Source organism: Gouania willdenowi, chromosome 11, assembly GCF_900634775.1.
Source record: "Gouania willdenowi chromosome 11, fGouWil2.1, whole genome shotgun sequence".
Classification (NCBI taxonomy): Eukaryota; Metazoa; Chordata; class Actinopteri; order Blenniiformes; family Gobiesocidae; genus Gouania; species Gouania willdenowi.
The window spans coordinates 24,475,015-24,488,801 of record NC_041054.1 but is presented as its reverse complement, the minus strand read 5'-3'; the positions used below and the strand labels follow the sequence as shown (position 1 = coordinate 24,488,801).

Sequence of the window (13,787 nt, the reverse complement as noted above, 5' to 3'; positions counted from 1 at the left end):
AAAGCATCTTAAAAAACAAGATATATCCAACAGAAAGACACTGTTTATCACATCCAATTTTAGTGTAATACTATAAAGCCGTGTCACATCGAGCAAACATGTCGGTGGTGTGTAACTTTTCAGTGTAAATGAGACGTTAAAACACTGCAAAGGGAGCATCGACTGAACGTTTCATCTGGACAATGACGCCATTGATTAAGACATTACAGCCGATCACAATAATTGCATAAAATGCTAAATATCGGCCGAATGATCGGTGTTAAGCCTACCATGAATCTTAACTTCTGAATGGTTTTATTGTTCTGTAGTTTGAAATTGACTCTCTGTAACATGTCCTTGAGTGCCATGAAAGCCCCCACTATACAAAATGCAATATTAATATTATTACTTAATACTTTGACATGTAATGCATTCTGTGTTCATGAAAAGCTATAGTAATGTGCACACAGTGTAATACTATGCAGTATATGCTCTTGTTGAAGATCATTGGAACAATATATGTGGTCATCTCTTAACGCTGCAAAATTTTAATCATTTCTTCCAGATTTACCAGCTGCCTGAATGGAGATTGGTGTTTCTCGTAAAGAACTTTCCTGTAGGCCAAAGAGTGCTGGTGGACAGCTCCTCTGGCCAATCAGCTACCCAGGGGGAGGGCAAAAAGGAAGAACGACAAGGAGAAATCCCTTTGGTCAAAGAGGTGGCTTTGGTCTCACTTGGCAACAATCACAGCAGGCCGTACTTACTGGTGAGTTCCCACTTTAGTGGTGTAAAGAAACATTTCCATGTGTTTCAATCAAACAGATTAAAGAAAAACATCCCAACAAATCATACTCTGTGTTTGTTCCAGGTCCATGTGGAACAGGAGCTTCTCATTTATGAGGCTTTTCCTTATGATCAGCAGCAGCCACAAAACAATTTGAAAGTACGCTTTAAAAAAGTAAGGTGAAACTCTGAAGCAAACTGTGTGCAGCCATCTTCACATTGTCCAGTTTAATGATGTGTCTGTACTCACTGCACAGGTGCCTCACAACATTAACTTCAGAGAGAAAAAAACCAAGCCAAAGAAAGATAAGAAGGCAGAGAGTGAGGACAATTCTGTAGCCAGAGGTCGTATTGCCAGGTTTCGATACTTTGAGGATATCTCTGGATACTCAGGGGTATTAAATGACTTCTTAATCTATTAAACTAGACAGTTGTCCTCAGTATTCTTTGTTAGTAATGATTATGATTTAATTCCAGGTGTTTATTTGCGGCCCTTCTCCTCATTGGTTGCTGGTCACTTCCCGGGGTGCGATGAGGCTTCACCCAATGTCCATTGATGGGTCCATTGATTCTTTCTCTCCTTTCCATAACGTCAACTGCCCCAAGGGATTCCTCTACTTTAACAAACAGGTACACACAGAACATTCCCACTGAACGGTCAATATAAAGCTTTTTATAAAAATGAATTTCAGTCATTGTGAGGTCAGAACTACAGTATCTCTACCTTTAATGTTTGCTGCATCAGATTCAGCTTCATTAAGAAAAACAACCTGTACCGTTTCTTTGTGATCTTGAGATGATGGTGACTCATATGCATGTGACTCTTCTATAGTATTGCCTAGGGGTGTGACGATACACGCAGCTCACGGGACGAGACGAGACACGATATTGGGTTCACGAGAACAAGACGAGACGAGATTTAAAAAAAAACTACAATGACAAAATATGACTGGACCAACAGACTTTTATTTAACCGAGTTGCACATACATTTTAAAATGTTTTGTTATAACGCTTTACATGCATGATGTAAGCATGAGCTTTTAATAAGCGTCTTCTTCCACAAATTGAAACTAAAACTAAAATGTATAAAAGTTAAAATAAAATAAATAAAATTATATATTTCTTTCTTTTTTTCAAGTGCAAACGATATTATGTGCAAAACCAAATCAAAGTCCTACTTTGTCAACACAGAGTGCAAATAGTGCAAACAGAGCCTGACCAAGTATGTTATTAACAAAACGTTCTTTTAACTGTTAATAAACTTCTTCTACAAATTGAAACCAGGGCTGCATCCGAATAGTCTCCCCTATCTTCTTTCCTATCCACTTTTCCTTAGCCCCGTGGAAGATGTCACAGAGTTAAGGAAAAGTGTTAGGAGAGGAGTTAAGAAAAGGTGGTCACGTTTGTTTTGACGATCAGACGCACTTCCATTATGTGATGTAATAATCCAGGTCTTTTATCATAGCCACCACTTAAACATTTCCGGGGAAAGGAGATAAAAGGGACTATTTGGACGCAGCCTAGAACTAAAATGTACTCCTCCTCCTCTTCTTCTTTTCCTTTTCCTTCTCCTTCTTTAGGTTCTGGCAGGCTAGACGTAGCAAAGGTGCATTGCTGCCCCCACAGGTCACTAATAGAAGTTTGAATAGCTCACAAAAAAAAAAATTAAAAAAATTTTGCGAGAAATCTTAAATTTAATCTCATGAGATCTCATCACACCCCTAGTATTGCCCAATAGTAAACAGTTTTGTTGGTGTAATACAGCAGCTTTTTGAGTGTGAGTCCTTTGTGCTTGTTTGCCCTCAGGGTGAGCTGAGGATCAGCGTGCTTCCTACCTATCTGTCCTACGATGCCCCGTGGCCGGTCAGAAAAATCCCACTGAGATGCACTGTCCATTATGTCTCCTACCACGTCGAATCCAAGGCATGAGTCTCCTCACTTAACACATAAACACACACACACACACACACACACACACACACACACACACACACACACACACACACACACACACACACACACACACACACACACATGCATGTGTTGAAAGAGTCCGAAAAGATCAGGCACGTGAAAGGATCGGGCACTGACACTGCTTCCCAGGTTACTTACACACACACACACACACGCACACACACACACGCACACACACACGCACACACACACACACACACACACACACACACACACACACACACACACACACACACACACACACACACACACACACACACACACACACACACACATTAACAAGACCTAGAAAAAATGTTTTTTCTTTTTCCGAAAAGTTTTTTTCTAAAAGAAACAAAACCTACTCCAGTGGCTTTGAAAGGATTCACCTTTGATGTCTCTTTTTATTTGTCCTTTGTGATGTTTCCCCTTCAGGTTTACGCAGTGTGCACCAGCGTGAAAGAGCTGTGCACTCGCATCCCCAGGATGACCGGAGAGGAGAAAGAGTTTGAAGTCATAGAAAGAGGTCCGTGAAGAAATAAGTTCTTATTCCTTTATTTGTTAAACGACATCAGTAAGCATTTATTGTGCTAAATACAAAAAAAAAAAACGTTATATTTATAGGTCCCATTTCATGCTATTTTTTTACCCATCTCCATTTGTTCTAAGAACCCCAAAAACATAGTATTTATGATTTATTTTCCCAAACTCACCTGTTTTCCAGAATTTTAGCCTCTGAAAAGTCACTCTACACAAATGGGCTGATTTGCGGCCTACTTATGCATATTCATGAGTGGGAGTGTCTGTAGTCGGGACACTGACTTCCTCCTCCCCACACGGTGACGTAGGGCCAGAGGACGGACCGGCCCCCTCCCACCCACTCCATAGCCGAGCACATGCTGCTTTATAAACACGAGACAGAGCCTGGGGGCGGAGCGTTCACCGGTACATACATAGACTATAGAAAATACATACATAGCACTGCACGAAGGATGCTGAAATGCTCATCCTTGTGGGCGTGTCTGTTTACATGTCAATCACAATAGAGAGCTTCCTGGAGGCGTGGCTTCTCCAGCTCATTGTTGCGTCAAATTTGTCATCAAAGTGGGAACGCGTCATAAAATTGTAGCGAGATGTTTGGGCTCACTCTGCAGTAAGAAAGGAGCTAATCACCCTCTAACTAACGATTGAGGGAATCAATGAAAAAAACACTTTGGACATGTGTATGAAGCCCAAATAACACTTTTATAATGTTTAAAGCACAGACAAGTTGATTTAGCTTAACATGGGCCCTTTAATCATGACTTTTATTTTTAAAGCAAACAATGGTGATACTTGAAGCTTCTGCTACTTAAATCAATTTCTACACTAGCAGCTTCCCCCTGATTTCCTAGGTGGCCCTGTCAGTGCCTGATCCTTTTCATGGGCCTGATCCTTTCAGATCCTTTCAACGCATGCACGTTACTTCCTTCACTTGCAATCTTTACAACAGAGCTCCTGGGACGTGATATTTGAATGTAAATCATCCTTAAATATTTTAATAGTAAATGTAAATATGTGACTGTTTTGTGGTGTTTTTAATTATTAATAAAAAAAAAGACAAACCACCTTAAGACGACATATACAAAAACACATTACCAACAAAAACCAACCAGAAATTAAAATAAAAACCAAAATAAATCAGAATTAACTGAAAACATACATTTCTAATTATTTTTAAATCGCAGGGTTTCAACCTTTTAAATATTGTACACGAACTGCCGACCGGATGTAGACACGTTTCATGCATGTGTTGAAAGAGTCTGAAAAGATCAGGCAAGTGAAAGGATCGGGCACTGACACTGCTTCCCAGGTTACTTACTTACACACACACACGCACGCACGCACGCACGCACGCACGCACGCACGCACGCACGCACGCACGCACGCACGCACGCACGCACGCACACAGAGAGAGAGAGAGAGAGAGACAAAGACCAGCTTCCACCAGTGTTATATGATAAACTACCACAACACCATTGTGTCAACTTGATGTTTGTCTTTCTTTCTTCAGATGAGCGTTACATTAACCCTCAGCAGGAGAAGTTTTCCATTCAACTCATCTCTCCTGTGAGCTGGGAGACCATTCCCAACGCACGGTAATGGCTGCCTGCTTTCTATGTCTCAGATGTCTGATGAAACGGAGGGCAGCTCCCCAGAACAGCTTCATTTCCACAGACCTTGATTTAATTGGTTTGGTTCAGGGCTTTTCTTCCACTATTCCACTCACCTGAATTTTAAGCCTTACGGGAAATGTTGCTAAAATATGTTCATTGTTTATCAAAATTGTCGCCCTTAATAAAGTTGCTAGTCTTAATCCAAATAGCCTTCAATTAAGATGCAGTCTTTTCTCTCCATCTTAATTGCACAGCAAACTAACTATGGTCTAAAAGACCTTTAGTTATACCCTCACAACAATCTGCCTCATATTGTGAAGTTCCACGGTCATATAACTCTGACATTTTGCATGATGTATTCTGACACATAGGGGAAACTAGCAAAACATTTGGGCTACGTTAAAGGGATCCTCCACTGTTTTTACAAATGTGGCCTAAAACCATTGAAATGTCCTCATTAGAAGCCTCCTTAATGGCAGCTACGAAACAGCAGAGTGGGAACTGTCGCCCCCTGTGGCCACAAATTTTATGGGTCACGGTTTTAATTTATCATCTCTCTGTAAACAAAAGAGGTTTACATAATTTTTTTAAGTTTTACTGATTGTTAGGGCAACCTAAAGCAGAACAAGTTGTCATTTTGACTGCTAAAGGATCCTAAATGCTTCACCTCTCATAGAACTCAATGGACTAAAAGGGGCGAGTTACGTCACCAATGACGTCATTTCAACATGGCGGCACACAGGGTAAAGTAGTCCCAGTTTTAAAAGTTGATAAAACAAATATGGTGCTAAATAATGTGTTTTGTTAAGCATAGATCTTCTAATAACGACATTTCAAAGGTTTTAGGCCACATTTGTAAAAACAGTGGAGGATCCCTTCAAGGGTGATATTTGACAGCAAAAAGGCAGCAATCCCCACAATAATTTTCTATACCATCACCTGTCAGTTGTCACAGGTTTGGCATAATGGTGGGAATCTCTGTCTTTTGTGTCAAAACCAATTTTACGATTTAGCAGGATTTAAAAGTTATCGGACTCTTTAGAGTTTTTGATTTCCATGTGGTTCACATTAATCACAAGTAACTTCTTATCTGCTCAAGGATCGACCTTGACGAGTGGGAACACGTGACCTGCATGAAGACGGTGGCCCTGCGGAGTCAGGAGACAGTTTCTGGGCTCAAGGGCTACGTGGCGGCTGGGACCTGCCTTATGCATGGGGAGGAGGTGACCTGCAGAGGCCGAGTGAGAAACCCATCTATTCTACTCTCAAAGCTCCCCCTTCTGCCAATCAGGAGACACAGTTGACCCAGCTCTTCTTCTTCTCTTTCAGATTTTAATTCTGGATGTGATTGAAGTGGTGCCTGAGCCAGGCCAGCCTCTCACTAAGAACAAATTTAAAGTGCTGTATGAGAAGGAACAGAAGGGACCGGTGACTGCTCTGTGTCACTGCAGTGGTTACCTGGTGTCAGCCATCGGACAGAAGGTCTGAAACACACACATTACACACATCTAACTCTCATTGTGCTCACATCACACCTGTAATACTTAGTTTAGTAACAAATAGCAGTAATAAATTAGGAGATTAAAATACCTGTTTACATTAGGACAGGACTCAAACTGTGAGTTTTTTCTTTTTAGTAATAAACATGAGAAAAAAATGTGACAGAACCTTCCTTGACAGCAAGACAGCATATACTGTACATGCCAGTGCAAGAAAAAAATGATACAAAATGTTGGGTCCCAGAAAACCGAACAAAGCCGACAAGAGACGAATAAAAATATAGATGGGCAATTAAAACATTACAGCAGAGTGTAGGTGTTCCTTTAGTTCCACAGGTATTTTTCTATAGGTAACCATCTCCTCATGAAGACCCCAGACCTCAATCAGCCTCCATTCCACACACCCCTCTCAGTTTGTGTTCCACTGTTGGTGGCTGTGAATTCCTCCACTTTATTGTCATCATTTTCCTAGCAGTCATCAAGAGTATATGTAGCAGGTATGCACATGTTAAGGATTCAAATCAAAAAGAATCTGGCTTTGTGTTTATCAGTCTCCCTCTTCACACCCCTCCAGAAAGGAATCAAAATTGGGCAATCCCAAAATATGTGATTGGTCGCCAACCATTCCACATTCTCTCCCAATATTTTATTGCATCTGGATTGTCTACAAATTTGGAAACCACCAAAGGTGTCTTAAAGAACCTTGTCTTCCTCTTCCAATCAAACTCCTTTCATGTGTTACTATTAAGACCTACATGGTAACTTTTTTTACTTTTTAATGCAGTTTTAAATAAAAAAAAATTGTAATGCTTTTGAAAAAAAAAAAAGAAAAAACTTTCATTTTCTGTGACTGAAAATATGCAAGAGGTGTATGCAGTATTTAAAATGTATTAAATGCATTAGGCAGAGACCACATCACCTCTGTTCTCACTGGCTCCCCATAAACAGTGAATCCACTTCAAGATCCTCACCTACAAATCCCTTAATAACCTGGCATCTCCATACCTCTCTGACCTGCTACTGCACAAACACAAACACCCATTCCTCAGACTCACTACAATCTTTCCAAAGACAGATGAAACCCACCTGTTCACACAAGCATTCAACTAATCATCACCTCTACTCTCGCTGTTTCCTGTAAAGTGTTTTTGTTGTTTTTTTTAAAGCGCTGTATAAAACTGACGTATTATTATACTATTTGTGTATTACATATGTTTTTAATAGTGCTGTACTTGTTAAATGAGAGAAGTGTACATTTACCAGTTTGGCAAGACTCGGGGTTCAATCAAGGCTCACACTTAACCTGGGTCCTTTATAATGCGGGGATTACATGATCTCCCAATGTCTGTTTGGATTATCCTTGTGTAGTTTTCCTCCAACAACAGGAAAATTATTAATTGCTATTTACTATGAGGCCACCTTCTACCAAATGTAAGCTAGGGTAGGTTTCAGCAGACCTCAGTGACCCTGTATGTGTGTGTAGAATTAGGGCTGCCAACTTTGGTCGTTTAGTTGACTAATTGGTCGATGCCATCGTGGTCGACCAGCAATGGTATCAGTTTCAATACCGTAAAAAAAATAAAATAAAATGCAATGCACGTATATCGATGATTAGGATTAAATATCAAATATAAATTATTTAATGCCTAAACATGATTCTATGTCCAGCAACAACTCTGTAAAAAAAAAAAGTGTTGCACTTCAGCTGTCAGTCCTCAGAGCAGAGAGGGGAACGAATTAAGACAGACTTGAAGCACAATTATCCACTATTGAATCAATCCTTTTTCTGTACAAGAACATGGATTATTCTTATATTTGATATGTGGATTATGTAAATAGATCCATTGCTGTCTTTGGCGCCGCGGGTTGCACTGCACACCTGTGTTTGACGTGCGTTTGTTTTTTGCTGCTCTGATGTTGACATCAACAATTTATTAATAAAAGCAGGCTTACCACCAAAACAAATCTAAATATGTCATTTGTATGAGGAAAAAATAGATTTTAATTGTCGGTTTCAGGTCATCACGGATATAAATACCTATTGTCTGTCAGACCTGTAGGTTTCACTTTTGCTTTGTTGGGTTCTGGTTTGAATAAGGTTCATATCATAAATGGTCTGTGTTTAAAAGCAAATTGGCACTACAAAATGCCAAAACAAAATATTTGTCTTTCTTTTTCTTTCTCCTCGTCCTCCTCTGCACCTGCTCATTCATTTTATTATTTTTATTTTTTATTTTTTTGGTCGACTAATCGCTGCATGTGCCATAGTCTTGGTCGACCAACCATTTCCTTGGTTGACTACAGCCCCAGTAAAAATGACTCTATACAAATTCAGTGTATAATCTATTGCCAGTGTTTGGTTTAAGTCAGGGTCAATTTGAAAAATGTGTTGCTGTTGTAATTGTAATTAAAAAAAGTAATTGACCCCACCCCTGGTTTAAGTTGTATGCTTGTTCTTAGTAGAACCTGGGTTTTAAAAGACCATTAGTAACTGGTTGAGATGGTTAGCTGGGATGAATGGATTCTCAATGTGAGAGTGAATCATTTTGATGTGATATCATTACTTTTTCACCTACAGTGCAGGATTTCAACCATATATTATGCATACATGTTGCAGTCATGTACTTCAATTATGAGCCATTTCTAGCTGTTCATTGATTTAAGTTTTAAGTTCATTCCAAAACATTTTCTAATTTCTTTTGTGAATCTTTTTGCGATATCAGTCCTTGTCCTTCCCAGTCTGGATGACACACTCAGCAGTTGGTTGATGTTTAGAATTCATAAATAGAAAACTGTCTAATGTGTTATTGTTCATCCATCTTTAATAATCAGTGAAAAACTACATTTTCATCAGAAAGCAGATCTTCTTCTATTCTCAGTTCACTATAAATCCCCTTCCTCTTTCTTCAGATCTTCTTGTGGGTGCTAAAGGATAACGACCTGACAGGCATGGCCTTTATCGACACACAGCTCTACATACACCAGATGTTCAGCATCAAGAACTTCATTCTTGCTGCCGACCTGATGAAGAGCGTCTCGTTGCTGCGCTATCAGGAGGGGAGCAAGACGCTGTCCCTCGTCAGCAGGGTGAGGAAGTGTTGAACATCAGACTCCACGTCTTATCATTTACCTTTAACTCATTCACTGCCAGCCATTTTCAGAACGTCTACCCCCCTCAGTGCCAGCCGTTTTAGAGCATTTTCATTGATTTTTAAAGAAGCACAGAATATTTTGTACTATGACAATCTGAAATCTGAAACTAGATTCTGAGAAATTAGTCTCTACTTTCATCACATTTTTTGTTTTTAGCTTGTTTGGTTTTTCCGTAATCAGCAGTTGAATAGAGACAAGTTTCTCACAAATCGCCAGTTTCTGACAAAAAGCTGAGAAAATGGGCTTTTTCTGAAAAAAACCTGTCAGTGACTTTGAAACAATTATTTTTTGCTTTAGTGACACCTCAACATTGGTTTCCTTCTTTAAAACTACAAAAATAACTGATACCAGGCTTTTGATGGTAAAATTATTATTATTTTGTTATTTAGGTCAGAATTGTAAGGTTTGGCCATCCTCCAAGTCCCCCTCCCCATCGATGGTGTTAATCACGGCTAATCTCTCATCCAAAGGTGCGCTGCTGCCACCTACATGGCTGCAGTTGGTCTATACACCATAGTACAAGGCTGATATTCACAGGAAAACTCCGTCACACCGTCTCCTAGCAACCCCAGTCGAAAAATACAATTGACCCATATATGTGTCAATGGCAGTGAGTGAGTTGTGTGGGGGGATCGCGTGGTGTGTGAGCGAGCCTTACTGCCTTTAAATATTTGTTGCAGCCTTACATTAAAGCTAAACGTTATTTGTTGAATTGGTGAAGGGTCATGATGAATGTAGAACAGTTAGTCATGGTTGGTATATCTTGGTGTGTGCGTGTATATATATATATATATATATACTGTATATGTTCTCCACTAATAAATACTCACACTATATAGACAAAAAATAAAATTTTATTCAAAAGACTGATTCCAAGACTCGCTTTTCAAATATAAATTACATATTATGTGGGACCTACATTAATATTAAAACAAATACACTGACACACGGAGAACGCGCGTGCGCACACACGCAGATGATGAACATACAGTTGAGCTTTAATCAGGCCAAAAATGAAGACCCGGCCCGAGAGAACATGACCCAAACCCGTGCAACCCGAATGAAGCTGATGTCTCTTTAAGCCCGAACACGTTTAAACCAGACCGTATTCACATCCGTGCACGCGCATTTTGAATGATCCGTTGTGAGTTATAAACATGAGGAGCAGCTTCACGTGTCGCTACACGCTACGTCTGTTTGAAATCATAGACTGTAAAAAGAATGGACGGGACAAGCTGCCTGCTAAAGTGAAGCTTTTATTTTTAGAGCTCCCCCTGCTGACTGGCTCCAGTATAGGTCATAAACCCCGCCTCCTCAATGTTAACAGATGGGACGTGGGTCAAACTGTAAAGTTAAAATACTCATCACATATAATTTTTTCCAAACATAAACTCTGCTGTGATCATTAGTTATAATCACCCTACATTGTGTGAAGTTTGTTTTAAATTATTTGAGGTTGAAAAACGGGATTTTACGTCATATATGACAATGATTGACAGCCATGGATCTTGCGTAGCTCTCTTTGTGAATAGCAGTTACATCATGAAAGAAAGCCAAGATGACATTTAACTAGATATTTGAGTTGAAATATATTGTGGTTGTGTACTAACCTCTATGATCTGAACAAGCCGTTGGTAGAATTTCCAGTGGGAAAGATACTTATGTTCTTGGCGTAGCTGGGCTGCATAGGTCATCAGGGAAGTACGCTTAATGGGTGGGGCGTGTTACCAGGGCTCCTCCCGCCGGACCCTACTGCACAGACTCCGGCTCCAAATGATGTCAAATTTGCAAGATGGAAGCGCCCCTAAGTGCCGTATTTAGGCTTCAAGAACATTGAGTGGGAACAGCTACAGTGGTTGAATGCACACAGGCAGCATCGGGGGCAGCTAAGTGGCTGCAGGGGTGTTCAGGTAAAGACTTGAGCATCTGAGCAAATTGCCTGTATTAAATAGACGGTGCAGCTGATGTACGTGTTTCTTGGTTATGAAGATTAAAAAGATAATTAAAAAAACCCATGCACACCTGGAAGTTCATTTTGTGTCCAAGTGTGCAACAATTATTACAGTGGTACAGAAAATCCCCCCTACGTTGCTGAAAACGGAGAGTAGGGGGCGCCATTATTCCATAGGGGAGCAAATTACAATGTCAGTGGCCCCTACGCTGGCAAGAACCCTGGGTTTAGGTACTTTTGATTGAAGGGTGTAATCATTTAAAACTTGGCTTGGTAAAAAAAAAAGATTAACTTGAATTGAAGAAAAACTTACTTGGTGTTTGTTTTTTTGTTTTTTTTTTCAAGTATTGGTATTGATTCCAGTCCTTGTAGTCCTGTGATAGTCTGTTTATGGAGAAACAATCAAACATTTTTCAGGATTAGAAATAATTTTAGAATGTAGCTAACTCACAACAATGTCCCGCGTTCCAGAATCAAAGACATATTTGAAACTCACTGTAGGAGATCCACATTGATAAAGCAAATGTTTCTGTGTTCATCGCCTTTGTTGACACACGCCTCTGCAACCGACTGGTTTGTTTCAATCCAACCAGCCAGTTTACACACAGACTAGTGCCACCTACTGACAAATAAAGATGCTTTTTGTTGTTGCTTTGGCTGCAGGATGCAAAGCCCCTGGAGGTCTACAGCATTGAGTTCATGGTCGATAACAACCAGCTTGGATTGTTAGGTAATGATTGCCCTCAGTTAGTTTTAATCTCTCAATCATTTCACTTTATTGGAATTCATATTAACATGTTTTTCCAATTTTATTTTAGTGTCTGATCGAGACAAGAACCTTTACGTGTATATGTATCTACCTGAAGGTATGTGCCGTGTAAGCAGTGTGACCTGACAGTGTGTTATTATTATACAGTTGTCATTAACTTGTGTGTTCTGCAGCCAAAGAGAGCTTCGGAGGAATGCGACTACTGAGACGAGCGGACTTCAACGTTGGTGCCAACGTCAATACTTTCTGGCGGATGCCGTGTAGAGGTGTTCAGGATGCTGGGAGTAAAAAGGCTCAGAACTGGGATAACAAGCACATCACTTGGTTTGGTAAGGAGTCCAAAAAGTGGTTTGTTGATTTTCACACAATTAGGATTTTTAGCTCTCAAATATGTATATATTACGGTAAGTTTCATCTACATATTTTATATACCGTAATTTTTGGACGATAGTGTACCGCTATATTGGCCGCATTCCAATACTTTAGCAATTTTCCAAGAAAAATCTAGATAAAGGCTGCATTGTCACGAGCTGTTTCCATTACTCTTGGAAATGGGCTAAATATAAATAGTGCAATAAAAACTGGTAATGGAAACACCTGAATTTCGAAAAAATACTCAAATATTGCGAAATTGCTTTTATGAAGAGAAATTTCAGATGTTTCAATATTGAAATGTGTCACAAAAGCGCGATTATGCACCATAGAACGTGTCGTACATGGTCACGACGTGAGGTACTTGGTCACATGACCACTTTTTTTCCGAGAAAACGAAGCAGTACGTTTAAACAGAGGAGGAGACCGGGACAATTTTCTTAGCATTATGCTTTTAAATTATTAGTGCCACATTAGATGTGAAACAACAAAGGAATACATAGTGTTATGAGGAGGTTCTGAGCGTCCGTCTTCCTGCAGTGAAGTCTGAAGGGATTAGATTACACGGGTGTTACGAGGCTCCTCCCCAAAACAACCTTCAATGGAAGCACTTTCAAAGCGCAATTATACTTTGTCGACATTTAGAAACATCGCTTTTATTTTGCAAAAATCTGTAACGGAAACCCAGTCACATAGGCCACGCTCTATTGGCTGATGCGGATGCCCTTCAGACAACTCGACCAATCAGGACGGGCTGCTATACTCCCGTTCTCTTTAAATGAGAGTTCCGTGTTTCAACTGATGAGTTTCCATCTCCACATGAAGTCTCCTCTTCACAGCCTGCGTCTACATATCAGTCGATTTAAAGCTTTTAATGGTCACTTTTTACTGGATCCAGACTGATACATCGCTTTGTCTGTTTTTTTTTTTGTTTTTTTTACCATGAACTACCGTGGAGCGATCACAGCGAGTCTGGGCTCTGAGTCAGAATTTGGACAGGATCGCTCCTGTACAAACCTAACGCGGTGACTTAACAACTTAATGCTGTTTGTTGGCTGACTTTTACTGTATCCAGGCTGTTCTGATCTCTGTCTGTCAGTTCTTCTTATGTAAGCTTCTCCATCAGAGTCCGGAGTGTGTGCAATGCCAAGCGCTCGATTTAATGTAAACA

At 40.0% G+C, this 13,787-nt stretch overlaps 1 protein-coding gene across 1 annotated transcript in view; it reads left to right on the top strand.

The window, feature by feature from the left end:
- The window catches only part of cpsf1 (cleavage and polyadenylation specific factor 1), a 40,046-nt gene that overhangs the window by 25,415 nt on the left and 844 nt on the right, over positions 1 to 13,787 (top strand). The window contains exons 23-35 of the mRNA XM_028460854.1: positions 545 to 745; positions 848 to 937; positions 1,020 to 1,157; positions 1,240 to 1,392; positions 2,570 to 2,686; positions 3,152 to 3,242; positions 4,770 to 4,854; positions 5,972 to 6,113; positions 6,202 to 6,354; positions 9,282 to 9,458; positions 12,139 to 12,205; positions 12,294 to 12,341; positions 12,418 to 12,573. Of these exons, the coding sequence (XP_028316655.1) occupies positions 545 to 745; positions 848 to 937; positions 1,020 to 1,157; positions 1,240 to 1,392; positions 2,570 to 2,686; positions 3,152 to 3,242; positions 4,770 to 4,854; positions 5,972 to 6,113; positions 6,202 to 6,354; positions 9,282 to 9,458; positions 12,139 to 12,205; positions 12,294 to 12,341; positions 12,418 to 12,573 (1,618 nt within the window). The remainder of the gene's footprint in view (positions 1 to 544; positions 746 to 847; positions 938 to 1,019; positions 1,158 to 1,239; positions 1,393 to 2,569; positions 2,687 to 3,151; positions 3,243 to 4,769; positions 4,855 to 5,971; positions 6,114 to 6,201; positions 6,355 to 9,281; positions 9,459 to 12,138; positions 12,206 to 12,293; positions 12,342 to 12,417; positions 12,574 to 13,787) is intronic.